The sequence below is a fragment of the Pseudorasbora parva genome, chromosome 1 (assembly GCF_024679245.1).
Source record: "Pseudorasbora parva isolate DD20220531a chromosome 1, ASM2467924v1, whole genome shotgun sequence".
Classification (NCBI taxonomy): Eukaryota; Metazoa; Chordata; class Actinopteri; order Cypriniformes; family Gobionidae; genus Pseudorasbora; species Pseudorasbora parva.
The window spans coordinates 59,144,706-59,163,271 of record NC_090172.1 but is presented as its reverse complement, the minus strand read 5'-3'; the positions used below and the strand labels follow the sequence as shown (position 1 = coordinate 59,163,271).

Below are 18,566 nucleotides of genomic sequence, written 5' to 3'. Positions count from 1 at the left end.
TGTCGGTGTGTTTGTTTCTTCAGTAGAACACAAATGAAGATTTTTAACTCAACCGTTGCTCGTATAATGCAGGTCAATGGGGTGTATTTCTATGAGAGTAAAAAACACACCAATCCATATTAAACCCTGCGGCTCGTGGCGACACATTGATGTCTTAAGACACGAAACGATTGGTTTCTGTGAGAAACACAACAGTATTTATTTAAAAATTTTTACCTAATCAAACAAATCATCCTCAGCACCATTACTTCCATCGAGGAAGGTAAAAATCTCAGCATGATCCTAGATATACAGCCTCATTAGAGCCTGCTCGGATCGGTCGAATGAGGCATCTATGTAAATAAATATATCTATGATCGTGCCGGTCTTTTGACCTTCCTTGACAGAAGTAATGGTGCTGAGGATGAGATTCGTCTGATATAAGGTAAAAAAAAAAAAATACTGTTGTGTTTCTCGCAGAAACCGATCATTTCGTGTCTTAAGACATCAATGTGTCGCCAGGAGCCGCTGGGTTTAATATGGATTGGTGTGTTTTTTACTCATAGAAATACACCCCATTGACCTGCATTATACGAGCAACGGTTGAGTTAAAAATCTTCATTTGTGTTCTACTGAAGGAACAAACACACCGACATCTGATGCCCTGCATTGGCGTAAGCAGATACACATCACATTCTCATTTTTGGGTGAACTATCCCTTTAACATGACAAACTCAATCACAAGCTATGGTGTGGATCTTTCTTTTTTTCCAGCCGGTGATTGGACTGTTGTAGCTTGTCCAAACGAACGGTTTCGACACAGCAGAGCTCATGTGGGCAGTTTAATGAGACGCTGAAATTAGTCTTAGGGGAATCTGGAGGCGAGGAGTGGACTAATGTACAGAAACACAATTGATTCATGTAACTGCAGCAACCAGCAAATCCTTGTGACCACACACGGTGTTAAAGAATTGAGACACTCCTACATATTTCTAGCGAAACTACAAACAGGAAGATGATCCTTTTCAAGTGGCTTTCATCTAGCAGTTATTAATAACCGCATACTCGTCTGGCAAGCCTGTTGGCAAAATGAGCACTGATTTAAAACATTCAGGAAATAATGAAAGTTTATTAAGTCAGAGGTTTGGGACGACATGAATGCGAGTGAATGACAAAAGAACTTTAATTTTTGTTAGTCATATTTATTTATAAAGCACATTTTAAAAACAACACCTGTTGGCCAAAGTGATAAACAGAGTTTAAAGAGTAATAATTAAAATCAGGACACAAACACAGACAATGCACACAAATGTTACCACTGCCCCTACTTACCATAATGAATATGAGATTTAAAGTCATCATATGTTTGTAAAGCGTAATTTTATTCAAAGTAGCCAGTTTGGGGTGAACTGTCCTTTTAAGAAGATATTTAATATCCTCCTTTAGGGGGCAGTCATGTAACAAGAAATCCCTTCCTCCAGCTCCTGAGGGCCCACAGATATGAAATAACTAGCATCAAAAACAACGATTCAATTTAAAATATTACAAATCAAAAATAAAATAAAACAAAGACTAGTTTAATGCATGTATGCTAATGATTTTAAGGTTGAGATTTAAATATTTTTTTATTACTGCAATATTTAATAACATTTTATAACCTTATTTTGGATTTCACATAAATTATATTCCACCGACCCCTCCTAATCTATAATTAGTATTTTATTATTTTACTTATTATGTTCAGCTGATGTCATTATCTACATTTTAATTTAAGTTGCAAGAACGTAAAAAGCTTATTTCTCTTCATACTATATTTTGATGTCCCAAAATTTAGGAACTATTGGTTTAAAAGTCCCCATTTAATGATGTATTAGCAGTGACCCGTGATAGATTTATTGACATTTACAGCTGCTTACATATTATGGACTGTCATATTCAAAGAGTAAAAACGTGTAAAAGCAAATTTGCACTTAGTAGTGGTGCCATTTGGAGTTTGTGGTGCATCGCCATATACTGCTCACAATGGGCCGCATTCATGAAACATCGTGAATTTATGTAAAACATATGGAAAACTATTATTGTTCAAATCCACGTAATGATGCACTAGAGCTGTCATGACCCTCAGATGCGTTTTTTCTGTTTTGTCGTCTTCCTCTGTCTTTCCTCGACCCGAATGTTACTAGCTGGATTCACCACACAGCTCTTTCTGTAATAGTGATCCAGGAGTCTGTTCCACAGTTTACAGCATCTCAACAGGTCACTGTTACCTAAGAGATAACAAAAATAGGAATATTACATGAGTGGTAATATATGACCATATACACCGATCATCAGGCACAACATTATATTGTGTTGTTCCCCTTTTTTCTGCCAAATCAGCCCTGACCTGTCGCGGCATGGGCTTCACTAGACCACTGAAGGTGTGCTGCGGTATCTGGCACCAAGATGTTAGCAGCAGATTCTTTAAGTCCTGTAAATTGCAAGGTGAGGCCTCCATGGATTGGACTTGTTTGTTCAGCACATCCCACAGATGCTCGATTGGATTGAGATCTGGGGAATTTTGAGGCCAAGTCAACACCTCAAACTCGTTGGTGTGCTCCTCAAATCATTCCTGAACCATTTTTGCTTTGTGGCAGGAGCATTATCCTGCTGAGAGCCACATCCACCAGAGAAAACCCTTTCCATGAAAGGGTGAACATGGTCTACAATGCTTAGGTAGGTGGTGGTACGTGCCAATCCACATGGATGTAGGACCCAAGGTTTCCCAGCAGAACATTGCCCAAAGCATCACACTGCCTCTGCCGGCTCGCCTTATTGCCACGTGCCACTGTTGGTGCTTTCGATGGTGGTCAGGGGTCAGCATGGGCACCCTGACTGGTTTGCAGCTTTGCCGCCCCATACGCAACAATCTGAGATGCTCTGTGTATTCTGACACCTTTCTATCAGAACCAGCATTAACTTCTTAAGCAATTTGAGCTCCAGTAGCTCGTCTGTTTGACCGGGCCAGCCTTCACTCCCCGCGTGCATCAATGAGCCTTGGCCGCCCATGACCCTGCGGCCGGTTCTCCACTGTTCCTTCCTTGGAGCACTTTTGATAGATACTGACCACTGCAGACCAGGAACAGCCCACAAGAGCTGCAGTTTTGGAGATGCTCTGACCCAGTCGTCTAGACATCACAATGTGGCCCTTGCCAAACTCACTCAAATCCTTACACTTGGATGTCTACATTTTTCCTGCTTCTAACACATCAACTTTGAGGACAAAATGTTCACCACCCACTAACAGGTGTTGTGGTGATATCAGATTATTCACTTCACCTGTCAGTGGTCATAATGACATGCCTGATTGGTGTACGTTGACAAATATTTTTGTGTGTGAGAGAGAATTTTCAAGATACAGAAAACAGTGACATTATAGAAAATGGAGGCACACTTTTGAAGCAAAATCATGACAGAAAGAAGTCTGTTTGAAATGATAACAATTTGGTAATACTGTATTGTACAGTGTCCATGTACTTACCATAGTATCAGTAAATTATGCATAATTAGATGCAACTAACCCTAAATCAAACCCTTATCCTACCTGAACCCTAGAGTAAGTACATTATGTTAATTTATACTACTCTGTACTTAAATATATAAATATACTGTAATAATGACACCTTAAAATAAAGTAGAACCAACAAATTTTTTAAACAAAATTTGTCATTACTTTATGGGCACTCTTCACTGCTTACCCAGAATGCACAGTCCATCCTGTGCACGAGTTATGGCAACATTGACCTGATTTGGGTCAGTGATGAATCCAAGTCTTTTCCCCATCCAGCCTTTACTTGGTGTGATTCTTTCTATGTCAGATACGGAGCAGGAACGAACAGTGGAGATGATCACATACGGCCACTCGCTTCCTGCACACAGAGATTTACACTCAAAGTGTTACTTTTTTTGGTCTTTTTATGCCACACGATAATCAAAGAAACAAAGAGGATGGGAAAGACAAGTCTTAAACCCAAATTATCCCCCCAAAATCTGATTAAACTTGTGTCGTTAAAGCACGCTTTATAAAAGGCGCTTACACAGATTAAAGGAAAACAATTAAAACAAAAATAATAAAATCAAAGCTATAGATAAAAATAAAAAATGTCAAGTCAATTAAGAGACTGAGCTTTAATTTAATTTGAACTCTAAAATGCAAAACTGAATTGAGAACTGAAGAATGAAGCGATCAGAATAACACACCTTGGCTTTTCATAATTGTGCAAACGGTGACATTAGTAATATCTTTCTTCTGCATTTCCTTCTTGATCTCTGACACTTGTGCGTTGTATGGGGTCAAAATGGCAATACTCTGAGGTTCTACGTGTGCTTCTGTAATCAACAGATGTGCCACATTGACCTGGAAAAAAACAAATGAATCACATTCAAGACAATACTGGCAATATGTGCTTTATCGGCACAGAACTGATGCCGCCTTCAAGTTCTTAAAGGGATAGTTCACTTTAAAATGAAATTTCTGTCATCCTTTACTCACCCTCAAGTTGTTTCAAACCTGTATGATTTTTTTGCTTCAGCTGAAAACAAGGGAAGATATTTTGAAGAATGTCAGTAACCAAACAGTTAACTGGAGCTATTGACTTCTGTAGTATTTTTTTCCTACTATGGAAGTGAATGGCTCCAGTTAACTGTTTGGTTTCTGACATTCTTCAAAATATCTTCCCTTGTGTTCAGCTGAAGAAAGAAATTCAGGTTTGAAACAACTTGAGGGCGAGTAAAGGATGACAGAATTTACATTTTAAAGTGAACTATCCCTTTAAAGATGTTCCTGCTTGTGATGTGAGGCGTGTTAAAGTGATTCTGCACAGAATAATAATAATAATAATGTTTCATATTTTTACCCACTGTGTTTACACTTAAAAAGAATGAAAATAACTCTTTCCCGCCAGAGCGAAAGTTTCCAGCCTGGAACAGCGTTTTTGATCATTTTCATAAACATTTCTTGCCCCCCAGAATATTTTATGTATGAATATCTGAACAAGCAGTATATCGAAGTATTATCTGCTTTTAAACAAACAAAAATATTTTATTCTAGTTTCATGCTTTCATATATATATATATATATATATATATATATATATATATATATATATATATATATATATATATATATATATATATATATATATATATAAACATTTTGAGAAATAAAAGCTAAGAAAATGTCAATATTTGTCAAAGTTTACATCTGGATCAAAACACAGATGGAGTCGATCGAGTCCATCCACACCCCTAAAGCTTCGCAGTCCTGTAGCTCGTCCTGGGTCCACATTTCAGTCAGTAACATTAGGCCGTTTTGATTTGTATGATGTTTTAATGTTGATGATCGCATTATTTTACGTGCATCTGCTTACATATGATATTGCTTGTTTCTGCTTCTTCAAGTCTTTTGATCAGGATATTCAGTAATCTTTCAGAAGATGCATCATAACGCCCACTACAGTATAACGGTGAAAACACAGAAAGCCAGAAATTTCCTTGAATGGCGGGGAAAGAGTTACCTAACCAGTGTTGGGGAAAGTTACTTTGAAAAGTAATGCAATATTGAGTTACTACCTTAAAAAGTAACTACTTTTTTTTAGAAAAGTAATGCGTTACGTTACTTTTGCTTGACTTTTCTCACCTGGGCTGGGCTATATATTTTTTTATAACAAAAGTTATATTTATGTGCAAATGTAAAGACAAAATTGAGATAATACGCCTCAGGCTGAAGTAAAAATGCAAATACACACATATACAGAAAAAAGTTTATTGCTTACTACTAAAAATCTAAAGTTTAACTGAATCATCGAAGATTAGCAGCAATACATTGGTCATTAAAGGTAGATTAAATGCATAAATATTTGTTTTATTTAATATTTAATTATTGGAGGTTTGCATAGTAGGCTATTCTGATTTTGCATTTGACTGATTTTATTTATTTTGAGGAGTACTTAATCTTTATTCTGCAAGTGCTATAAATAAATGCTCACATTTAGTCTAAAACTACAATAACATGTTTACACATCGTCTCTGCACTAACTCTGCATTTTTCTTCACACTGGGACAGGAGAGCTGTCAGTCAAATAAATGTAAAAAGTAATTTGCGTCACTTTTTTGAAAAAGTAACTCAGATATTTTGTTTTTAGATTATTTTTATTTTTAAAGTAATGCATTACTTTACTAGTTACTTGAAAAAGTAATCTGATTACATAACTCAAGTTACTTGTAATGCGTTACCCCAACACTGTACCTAACTGTTTTAAATTATTACCCGCCTCGATGAAGTCTCTACCTAATCCTAACCCCACCTACTCTGAAACCTACCAATACTAGGGGGGTAATAATTCTGCAGGGGGTCAAAATTCAGCATGATTAATTAATCGACACACAAGTAGGACCTTAATTCAATATCTGACAAGAGAAAAAAATTCTGGAAACTTACAGCCTGCTTTGCTTCCTCAGTGTTGGCCATTGAGTTCTCATTGCCCTTTTCTGTAGATACCACTAGACTGACTTCTTCTCCTTCGATGTGGCCAAATAAGATCGGCGTTGGCACTCCGTACTTGTTAAGAAGGCAGGGGGGTCCTCGTTTAGCTGCGGTTGTCAGTTTGCCTTCATAAAACTGTTCCGAAGGAAACCTGCAAATTTCTTCATGCTAACATACATGTGCATTTGTTAAAAATCAAAGCAAAATTGAAACAAAAAGTTTTGTACGGATTCTGTTGATTGTTTCTTACCATTCTGTACTGAGTGTCCAACATTATGGCCAGATCCATGTAGCGTTCAAACAGAGACTGCTGCATGCCCATCTTTTTCACAAGGGCACACTGCACTATCGGCCGTATCTGTTTGTGGTCACCCAGTAAAACAATCTGTAACAGAAACCAGTGAGACCATGAAATTTCAGTTGATGTGAAGATGCATATGCTAGTCTTCCACTAATGTGTCCATATATACACATTTAGAATGTGTACTGCTTACTTAAAGTGCATAGTATGTACTGTTTACTGCCAGATAGTTTAAAAATATTGTGTAAAATAACATGTGTCATGTGGATATCTCACGGAGGAGCTTCGAGTGTGTAAAAGGAGGAGTGACGACAGTGAAGGACGAGCGAGGACAAAGCCGGGACTTTTACGTTATGTTTTGTTTGTTTTATTATTATGTGTGCGGCAGTCGTCCTTGAAGAGGCTGCCATTTTTATTTCAGTTTTCTTATGATTTATTAAAGTGTTTAAACATTCGCATTATGCAAGGATTAATATTTTCAATTTGTAGTATACAGCATTGTTGTTAGATAACCTCATTATATGCATGCTAAAAAATTTAATCTCAAAACAGTTATGAGCAGTGTTGCCACAATTACTTTGAAAAAGTAATCTGATTACTCCTTTAAAAAGTAGCTTAGTTACTTTACAGATTACTTGATTTTAAAAGTAACTAAGTAAGATTACAAGTTACTTTATTAGTTACATTCAGCAGTTGCCGACAACACCCCTGCCGCCTCATCATAGAAATCACAACCGGTTTTGCCAACACTCACTTTATTGGAAGTGTATTTTTAACAGTAATGTCAACAATTTATCTCCTGAAATTTTAAGTTGAAATTAAAAAATATTTTCTGAAAAAATACTCTAATAAATATATATTTGTATTTTTTACTAAGGAAAATGACCAAAATAGTAACTCACAGTTAGGGTTGGGCATCGTTTTGATTTGAACGATTCTGATTCCGATTCTTACTTTCGATTCCGGTTCTTTTCGATTCTCGATTCCGATTCTTTGAGGGGTGGAGTCAAAACATGTCACATCGATATTCAATGCTATTTTCAATACAATGGGGGAAAAACGCTGCATATACTGTCAATTAGATATTTTTTATATATATATATATATTTTTTTTTTTTGTCTTTTGAAAGTCTAGGCAATCAAACATCTGAAGAGATCACTTTATATGATAAAGCTTTTAAGCTTTTTCTCATATATAAACATTGATCAATTACTATTAAAATTCTCTCACAAATATTTGTTAACTCAATGCATTTTTTACAACGGGGTAATTGTGTTGCAATAGTTTACACACAGCACAAGTAAGCTTGATTTTGAATGGTAAATTGAATAAACAAAGATACATATTACAAAAAATAGCACAAATAAATACAATAGAATAAAAGATATAAATGAAATAGACTGCTTTATTTTTTCAGGTAGGTCTAACATTCAGGTAAGAAACTGAATAAAAAAAACGCAAAGTGGCTAAATAAATTTAAAATAACATTGGATAATGTTTTTGCAAAAAATTAAATAGTTTCATATAAAACCATTAAAGTTAGACAAGTTGATCAGTCAAGAGCAGTGTGATCGTTTGTCTTTTTGTAGTTTGACTTTGAATAACAAATGACTGCTGTCCCTTTAAGAACTGCTTGTTTCAGACTGTGTTTACATACTGTTCAAAATGTGCACTGAGAATTAGTTTGAGTGTATTTGACCAATAATAAGCTGGAAAAAGAAGCGAATATTTGCACTTGTATGTCAGGGGCGGCGGCTTTATTACGGTAGGCTATGTGTGTGTGTGTGCGCTTCAGATGTGAGCTTGAAATCTGCGGGGATTCGTAGAATTATGTGCAATCCCGCGCGAAATTCAGACCGATCACACACACTAACACTAACACGCTGTCGTAAGGAAAAGTCCAGCAGAACGCGCGTCCGTCGTGTTCAGAGGTTAACCGGGCTGAATGAGAATATGCGGCTGCGTGTCAACTCGCTGTCGGTCAGAGAGGAGAGGAGAGCAGCTGGGATCGATTGTGTAGGCTGAGCAGGCTATCGTATCTTTTCAGATATTTCATTATCGATATTTTTGACAACACTAGTTGCACTGTGCCGACCCAGGCTTTTAAAAGTGAAATAAATCCACACTTCAGAGCCGCTTACCGGGCTTCCATGAACAAGCGGGCACGCAAGCACCGGAAATCAGGGGGCCATGGAAACCAAAACTTGCGCGCTTGGAACCGAAGATCGGAACTGAAAATAAATTTTCTAAACGATTCCAATGGAATCGTTATTTTTTAAACGGTTCCAAGTTGGAACCGGTTCTCGATGCCCAACCCTACTCACAGTGACTTGGATAAATTACTTTAATCTGATTACTGGTTTGGAAATAGAAACGCTTTAAATTACTTGGTACTGGAAAAAAGTAGTCAGATTAGAGTAACGCGTTACTAAATAACATTTTACTGGCATCACTGCCTATGAGTGAAGAAAGTCATGTTAAAAGTTATGATATTTCAGACAGGAAACTATAAAACAGCGTACATTTTGCATAACAAAAAAAAATATAAAGGGAATTAAATTGTTAGCAAAACATTTGGACAAAATGTCCTAAGTGCACTTTTTTTAGGGAATGGGTCCATTTTGGACAGACTTTGAGACAACCTGTTGCAAATCGCAAGTTTCTTCCATCTGCCAGAATCTGTCGTGGTTTTTTTTTTTTTACAGAAACTGATGATTATGTTGTCCCTGAGCTCACCTTCTGAGGATTGTGGGAAACTAAAGGGATAAAGGCTTCTGGCTCCGTTGCCATGGCACATTCATCAATGAGGATCTGCCGGAAATCCATGACCTCCCGGATTTCGGGTTTCAATGCCGAGGCGCAGGTGCACAGAACTACATCATACTTCCTGATCTCATGCCGATGAGCTTCCTTTAAAGTTTTTCTGTAGCTGCAAAGACAGATTTTTATGAGTCATACCAACTTCTGATTTGTTTGGTCCACCCAAACTAAAAAAAACAGTTTTACCAAAGTAAAGTTTCTTGCACTAGCACGGCACATTTTCCCTGATTGGACACATTTGATTCAATGTTATTATGCTTTTCCGGTCTTTATGCTTCCTGTCTGAACTCAGTGAGTAAACTCTTCACTGATGGACTTGTCCCTAACAAGGATTGAGAAACACTACACTGTAAAAAAATATTGTTGGTTTAACTTAGAAAACGGGCCAATGAATATTGGCGTGCATGCTTTGCATATCGCAACCTGCCCTGCTGCGCGGGTATAAAGCGGAAACGATCACCACGCACTGTTGTTTTTCATTGAGGAGCCGAACCGTGGCTTGAACTGCAGTGATGGTACAGCAACTGTGGCGACAGGACGTACGTCTCCGTTCCCTCCTTCAGGGAACGAGGGTTACATACGTAACCGAGACGTTCCCTTTCAGTCCGTCACGTTCGACGTACGTCGGACTTAGACCAACGAATTGGGATCCCTATGGAAAATGCCACAGTTACTACCACTTCCAGCGCCCTGCCTGAGTCCCTCGGACCCCCTCTCAGTGGGCGGGGAATTTCCTGCAGGGAGAGTCACACTGCCATCCCACAAGACCCAAACAGTGGACTATTGGATAACGCTGGGAAAGCGTGCCCCTGGAGGCCGCTGCGGAAGCCACACTCCCCCGAAGGAGATAATGTGTGGAGTTACACGTATGGACTGGCCGTGGGCAGTGCTTCATACGGGAGTCCCAGGGGTTGCCCCGGCCCGATGGGCGAGGGACAGTCACTGCACTGAGATGGCCGGGGTCTCAGGATTACGTGAGAGTAGTCCGGCCCGAATTCCAGGCACGATTCATCGGCCGAATATGCCTGCAGGTCCCCTACTCTCTTGATAGAGGCCAAAGCAGTCAGGAGTACTGTCTTTAGAGACAGAATTTTTAACTCCACTGACTGCAGAGGCTCAAAGGGAGGCCTCTGAAGTGCACTAAGCACCAGAGACAGGTCCCAAGAAGGTATAGAGGGGGGGCGAGGCGGATTTAATCTACTCGCACCCCTCAGGAACCTGATGATCAGGTCGTGCTTCCCCAAAGACTTACCTTCTACTAGTTTGTGATGGGCAGCGATAGCGGCCACATACACCTTGAGGGGGGATGGAGACAGCCTTCTCTCCAACCCATCTTGTAGGAAGGAAAGTACGGCCATCTTCGGAGGTCTTCTCGGTGAGAAGAGCACCAGTCGACGAATAGGTTTCACTTCAACGCATAGAGGTGCCTCGTAGAGGGAGCTCTAGCGGAAGCGATGGTGTCTGCCTGTGGCAGGCCACCTAGAAACTCTGCATCCCATCCAGGGACCAGACATGGAGTTTCCAGAGGTCTGGACGCGGGTGCCAGAGGGTGCCCCGTCTCTGAGTCAGGAGGTCCTTCCTCAGAGGAATGGGCCAAGGGGGTGCTATCGCAAGGAGCACCAGTTCCGAGAACCATGTCCTGTTGGGCCAGTATGGCGCCACCAACAGGACCTGCTCTTCGTCCCCCCTGACCTTGCAGTGTCTGTGCAAGAAGGCTCACTGGGGAAAACACATATTTGTGTAGGCCCCGGGGCCAGCTGTGTGCCAGCGCATCCGTGCCGAGGGTCCCCTCGGTCAGGGAATAAAATAACTGGCCATGGGCCGTGTCTGGGGCGGTAAACAGGTCTACCTGTGTGGCCCCGAAGTGATCTCAAATCAGCTGGACCACCTGGGGATGGAGTCTCCTCTCTCCTGGAAGCACTGGCTGCCGTGAGGGCTCGTCAGCCGCACGCTTGAGCCGGCCCAGAATGTGAGTGGCACGAAGTGACCTCAGACACTTCAGACTCCATAACAGGAGGTGGCGGGCGAGTTGTGAAATGCGACGGGAGCGTAGACCACCCTGTTTGTTCATATACGCTACAACCGCAGTGCTCTCCATACGGACCAGCACGTGCTTGCCCTGGAGCAGCGTCTTGACGCGGCTCAGGTCAAGACGAACTGCTAACAACTCTAGGCAGTTTATGTGCCATTGCAGTTGAGGCCCCGTCCGCAGACCGGAAACTGCAAGCCCGTTGTACTTGGCATCCCAGCCAGTGGATGAGGCATCCGTGGAGACAATCGAATGCCTGGATACCTGTTCTAGGGGCACCCCCGCCCGTAGAAACACAGGGTTCGACCACGGGCGGAAGGTATGGCGGCACCTCGGTGTAACTAAGACACGGAGGGATCCGCTGTGCCATGTGCATGTAGTCAGCATTGAAGTGGTCTCATATGGAGCACCCTGAGCGACGAAAGCGCAGCTCCAGATGCCATATGCCCCAGGAGCCTCTGAAATTGTTTCAGTGGGACCGCTGTCCTGCATTTGAACGAATTCAAGCTGTTCAACACCGACCGGACGTGCTCCTTGGTGAGGTGCGCTGTCAGGGCGACCAAATCCAGCTCCAAACCGAGAAAAGGGAACCTCTGCGTCGGGCAGAGCTCGCTCTTCTCCCAGTTGACCCGAAGCCCCAACTGGCTGAGTTGCTCGAGCACCATAAGCCCGAAGGGTGGGACCTCGTACTGATCTGCTCGTCCGTTGATGACAGAGCATAGAAACAGTCTATGTCGTGGGAGAACCGAGACATGAAAGTACACGTCCTTCAGGTCGATTGCTGCAGACCAATCTTGGGGACAGATGCATCTGAGGATGCGTGTCTGCGTTAACATTCTGAACGGTAGCCTGTGAAATGACTAGTTTGAGAACCGCAGAAACAAGATCGCCCGTGACCCGCCGTTTTTCTTGGGTACGACGAAGTACGGGCTGACTGAGCAGAGGCGGACTGAGCCGCACAGCTGAGTCTGATGGTGCGGAAGAGCCAGCGGGACAGGCTGGGGAGCGCTAGCCAGGCCCCCAGCACCTGCACCAACAGAACTAACGGCACCACAGACGTACTCGCAGCAGGGCAGCGCAGCAGCCGGCATGCAGGGACCCGACCCAGATGGCGCAGTCTGCGTGCGCGTGGCAACACTTACCTGCTTCCGCTGAGGGGGCCAGGTCCCGTGCGCCCCCTGCTGGCGATTGGAGAGGCGCCTGAGGGTGACAAGGCATGAAAGCGTCGAACACCGCCAAGCGTGTTCTCTTGGCACCCAGAGATTTTGGAAACTGCACTCTTTGTGAAGTTTTGGGTACCACTGGCCATGGCCAGTGGCGGGAAAGATGTATTTGTCACAAGGGAGCCCCTCGGCCCTCCTCCGGGGGTCTCTTGCGATGGTGCTTGCCACCTGGCTTGGCAGCGGCCTGAGCGGGCTGGACGTCCATCCCGCGGCCGGCTCCACGCCTACGCCTGGGTGGAGGCTGCTGCTGTGCTGCGGCGGGAGCGGGGGCGGCGGCGGGCGGACGCCCTCAGCGATGAGCAGGCGGAGGTGCTGCCGCCGGCGGCGGGGTGGAGGCAGCAGCGGACCGCCGGGGCAGGACCTCCGCCTGCTCGTCGCTAAAAATCCAGGATGAAGATGCCAAGATTCATCAGCTCAAACTGTGAAAGAATGGTTGGGAGGGAGCATGAAGAATCATTTTCCCATGAATTTAAGGTCTGGACTCAGAGGAGCCAATTAATGTGTGAAAATTAATAATTTGAAAATTAATAATTAAAATAAAAAATAAAAAATTAATAATTTATTTTTATTTAAACGTGCAGTATGCAACTTTTGGCCACTAGGGGTCACTCATTCAAAATAATAACAACTGACGTACTTTGATGACGTCGGGAAAGTGCGTGGGCTCATGGGAGTTGTTGTCATTATTGCCACTGTCAACCAGCGAATCTGGCATCTCCAGCAGAAAACATGTTCACTGACAAGGTAATTGATTGTTATATTACATCTCTATTATTGTTAAGTTTAGTCACGGCTTTTCACTTTATGTAATGTCAATCTAATGAAATAGCAGCAAGCTACCGTTACTTTAACAAACTTATCAGTAACGTTAGATAATGTGCGAGACAGAATATTGTGCGGGCGGTCGCTATGTCAACATACCTATAAGTTGGTAGGCTATGTTGACATATTAACCGCGCATCATAATTTGAGTTACTCAAATTATAGATATATTGACATGGCATCCGCGATTGTCGAACATTCTGTATATCAACTGTTCAATAAGGAAATAAATTTCAATTTAGTTTATCATTACCAACATAAAACAGTAAATGAGAGAACCAGCACCAGCAATACGTTGTTCATTGGAACACGCGCTGTGTCGCTCCCCACGTTCATCAATCATTCTAATAAACATTTATTTTGGAACTCAGAGATATATGAATAAGTAGATCATTATTAAATCAATATTATATGTAGCTAGTATTAACATATGATAAAAGTGACGGTCACCTTATATTAATTGACCAAGATAGTGGCATATTACCTTATGAAGCTAACGTTACTTTCTCCAGCTACATATAAAACCAATAATAGCTAGTCCATCTGCGTTTTACACATGACATCATCGTGTCACCAAATATACGGATAGAAATATACTTTTGAATCAGTTTTAAAAAAAAATAGCTCTTTCAGTCTCCAAAAACACAGAATCCGCCTGTTTGATAAGCCGATACAATACAAAATGTATACGTATTCAGCTAAACTCGTCTCAATGTGGTCAAGATCGCTATGCAATATGCAAACATACAGCATGTTATGATTATATGATTATTATGTTAGCTGAATGGTTACTTAAATGACCTGTTTATTAAAACGCAAGCGAGATCAGCATCTCTCTGCAGTCCGAGCTTGTCACGAAGATTTCGCCATCTTTCAAAGGCTTCTCCAAGGTTTACACGTCTCTTGCTTCTTCTACTGTCCCAAAATCTTCTCGGGTCATTTTTTTCACCCTTACGTTTGCGCTTAGTTGAGCTGGCAGAACGTACAGGCAAAGAGTAGTCATGATCCATTATCATACAGACTTTTTTATACGGGGGTTCCCCTTATACTGTCTGTCAGTGTTCCTCTTTGAGTTTGGCGGTTCCGCCCATAGATATCTATGGTTCCGCCGAGTTCCGCAGGAAGCAAGACGCAAACGTGGATATGACGTGAAAGACGGGCGACATAACGGAAATAAAGACACGGTCCGTGTCTTCGAATTAAAATATTAATTTCTCTGGATTTAGAAGTTAATTGGAACTGTCGGGATAATGTAAACACACAACTTTAAAAAATATATAACATAGATATAGTGATCTTTTATATTTTTAATGCTGAAACATTACATATTGTGCCTTTAATTTGGCCGGCCAGTGTATGTATCTTCCTAGTTACTGCTGATTCCCATTTGTGTAATCCTGATTTGCCATCCTACAGATTAGTTCATTCATATTCCCGCATGTACTGCATTTTTTTAAATAGCCTGTTAAAAAAAAAAAATCTCTCTTAAAGCATATCCTCTAGCAACATGCATGATAAACTCTTAGTCTTACTCACTCATCTTTATCATCCTCTGTTAAGATCCCATCCAATGATGTTATTTTTTCTGAAAAAGGATTTTCAGGTTTACGGACAAGGTACATCATAGTAATATCCCTGCAACAGAATTGGAAGTTTAATGGGTTAATTCACACACTATTTGTTGTAATGTCTGTAAAGTGCAATACTTACCCATGTGTTGTAATAAGGTCATGTGACAACACTATCTCATACTACTTTTATCATTGTCTTTTCCTGTTAGGATTTCAACCGTATCATAGTACTAAGACTTCTCATATCAGAGTTACAAATGATTTGCACTTATTATCTGATCGTGGTTGTATCTCTGTGCTAGTGTGCTATTGGTATACCACTGGGAGATATCATTAGGAAGCATGGCATTAGTTTTCACTGTTATGCTGATATTCAGTTCTATATTTCTTCACGCCCCAATGAAAATGACCAATTCACAAAATGAAAAGAATGGATAACTGATATATAAAGAATAAAATTGGATGACTAGTAATTTCCCACAGCTAAATTCTAAAATAATGATAATAATAATAATAATAATAATAATAATAATAATAATAATAATAATAATAAAGTTCTTTTTGACCTGCAGGATTTATTTTAAAAGGGTGTAAAAACGAAAGAAAAGACGAGTCATCTGTTTTTGTGGGATAGTTTGTGGCTGTTTCTCCTTTTTATCGTCTTGTTGTCGGCGTAAATGAGTTGATTAACATGACATGAATTATTCCCGCTGCTGTACCATCAGCAAATGCGACATAGCCTACCGTTGTTTTTTAATCCATCACTCTTGCCAACACCATCATAGTTTACAAAGAATCCAAAGTTCACCCAAACACCAGACCTGTTGGTTATTGGAGGATCTTCTATTTCTGGTTTGTTAAACGCAATAGCCATTTTGCCACGAGCATTCAGCGCGTAGCCTACTGAGTAAGCAAGCACCTGACTGAGCAGTCTTTTTTGCCGTTTTGGTTATTGGGCTACCTTGTTGAACGCATATTATTATATTTCACACACTTTTTTATTTTCCACATCTAATTAATTAGTCCAAGAACCGTTCGGTACATAATGCGTACCGCGTACCGAACCGAAAGCCTCGTACCGAACGGTTCAATACGAATACACGTACCGAACGGTTCAATACGAATACACGTATCGTTACACCCCTATATATATATATATATATATATATATATAAATTACGATATATGCTCTCAATGACAAATGCAGAAAGGATTACATTATTTTAATGCTTTATTGTGTGGTTGCCCTGCAGGCTTAATAAACAAACTCCAGTTTGTCCAAAAGGCAACAGATACATTTCATTCTACAACCAGGAAGTGTGTCTATTATTAGCTTGGTTTTGTCTGTTTTTTATTTCCTAGTTCAGGGAACAGACACATTCTCTATGTGATGATATCTTGGTGACATAGTTTCTGACTTCTGTGATGTGAGGAAGCTAGCAGATGGCCGCTTTAGCCAGTCTGTCTTCTTCCTGATCTGAGTCCCAGTTATTCAAGTTTCAACTCCAAGACTATGTGCCATTTTACTAGGAAGAAGAGTGGCACCGCCCCAGGAAGGATTAAGACCATCTCTTTTCAACAGGTCAGGTGTGCCCCAAAAACTTTTCCAATTGTTAATTATTCCTATGTTATTCTGCAGACATTCAGTCATTGAGTGATGAAAGTCTGGTAAGTATCTCATCACGACATTAAGCAGGTAGGGGACCAGAGCATATTACAGTGTCTGACATCATACTTATGAGTTCATGCACCTCTTTAGTGTTATTTTTTTAGAAATCTCAGACTGACAAAGTTGAAGATCGTTAGTGCCTACATGAATAACAATCTTACAGGGGATGCAGCAACTGAGTGATGCTATCATGTCATTATGGTCTGTTTCCAGCACCTTGTTGAATTTGTGGCGGAAAGAATTAAGGCAGTTCTAATGGCAAAAGGGGACAAACCCGGAAATATGGGGTTCAAATCTGGACTCTGAATAGGCCAAAAGTCTCATGAACTTGTTGTCAAGCCACTTCTAAGTTGTCTTTGGTTTTTGGGAAGAAGCATTGAAAAATAACATCTCATAATTCCTCTTAGAATAATAACTTTTAACTGTGGGAAGCAAGCTATTCTGCAATATTCTCCTGTACTCCAAAGCATTAAATTACGTTTCACAGTGAAGCAGTTCACCAATACCAGCAGCTTAAAAGGCTCCCTTCACATCTCCTACATGCTTCATATATAGTGCCTTGCAAAAGTATTCATACCCTTTCAACTGCTTTAAAATACTTTTTTTACTATAATGACAAAGCAAAAAACAGCTTTGTGATCATTTTGTAAATGTATTAAAAAATAAAAACGAAATGAAATAATTACATTGCATAACCCCTTTTTCTGAGACATTTGAAATGTAGCTCAGGAGCATCTCAATTTCACTTGTAGTTGTTACTACACTTCGAGTGGAGTTAACTTGTAACAAATTCAAATTGGGCATGATTTGGAAAGGCACACACCTCTCTATAAAAGGTCTAATCGCTGAAAATCAGTGGTCTGGATGCTAGCCGAACTTAGCCCCGCCCACAACATTTGAGGTCAGGAAGTTTGGTCTGCACTTTATCTGTTGTAAAGCAACTATGACAAATCAAATTGTCAGGACAGGCTTTATTCGATGATTGACCGATGATCAACAGTAACGTAATAATCCACGTCACCAAAGAGTACTTTTCATAATCCAATTAAAAACAAATGGATAAAACTTTTAATAACCTATACCAAACATGAGAGTTATCTATTTAGGGTATTTATAGCGGCCTCACGTCACCAAATAGAATAATACAAATCATATCAAACACCTTAACTTCTGTGCAAAGGGCATTGGCTCGCTTTTCCCCTGCCACTTCTGTCCAAATTTTACACTTTAAGCTCTTACCTGAGCTCCTCCTTTGGTTTTTCATCACGGAGGGATCTGCGGCAAAGCTTCAGGCTACTGCCCAGATATGGAAATTCACACATTTCCATCTGATCACAGTAGATTCTCAGAGGCTTTAGGACTCCCCTGAGTTTTAACAACTGCTCTGGGACACAAGATCAATGGGTAATGTGAGTACAGACTGTTATAGAGCCTGAAACATACTCTATGAATGCATGTAAAGGCCAATGTTACACAGTTTGATTTTACTCTGCATTGCATTATATAAAAGAGTCAGAACCCAGTTCATAAAAGTAAACCAAATTTTTTCTTGTATGTTTTATTTTTTTTGTAAATACAGCACACAGTCCTTAGTTGTCCACATTTATAGCTATCAACCTGAATAACAG

At 40.6% G+C, this 18,566-nt stretch overlaps 1 protein-coding gene across 1 annotated transcript in view; it reads right to left on the bottom strand.

Moving 5' to 3' along the window:
* Positions 1–1,225: 1,225 nt before the first annotated feature.
* Positions 1,226–18,566, bottom strand: part of LOC137070143 (3'-5' exoribonuclease HELZ2-like) — a 31,068-nt gene continuing 13,727 nt past the window's right edge. The window contains exons 6-18 of the mRNA XM_067437483.1: positions 18,178–18,322; positions 12,953–13,243; positions 12,796–12,853; positions 12,589–12,680; positions 11,513–12,347; positions 11,034–11,326; positions 10,489–10,992; positions 9,541–9,733; positions 6,753–6,887; positions 6,458–6,670; positions 4,219–4,375; positions 3,717–3,887; positions 1,226–2,246 (exon numbers count right to left, since the gene is read on the bottom strand). Of these exons, the coding sequence (XP_067293584.1) occupies positions 2,101–2,246; positions 3,717–3,887; positions 4,219–4,375; positions 6,458–6,670; positions 6,753–6,887; positions 9,541–9,733; positions 10,489–10,992; positions 11,034–11,326; positions 11,513–12,347; positions 12,589–12,680; positions 12,796–12,853; positions 12,953–13,243; positions 18,178–18,322 (3,233 nt within the window). The 3' untranslated portion in view covers positions 1,226–2,100. The remainder of the gene's footprint in view (positions 2,247–3,716; positions 3,888–4,218; positions 4,376–6,457; positions 6,671–6,752; positions 6,888–9,540; positions 9,734–10,488; positions 10,993–11,033; positions 11,327–11,512; positions 12,348–12,588; positions 12,681–12,795; positions 12,854–12,952; positions 13,244–18,177; positions 18,323–18,566) is intronic.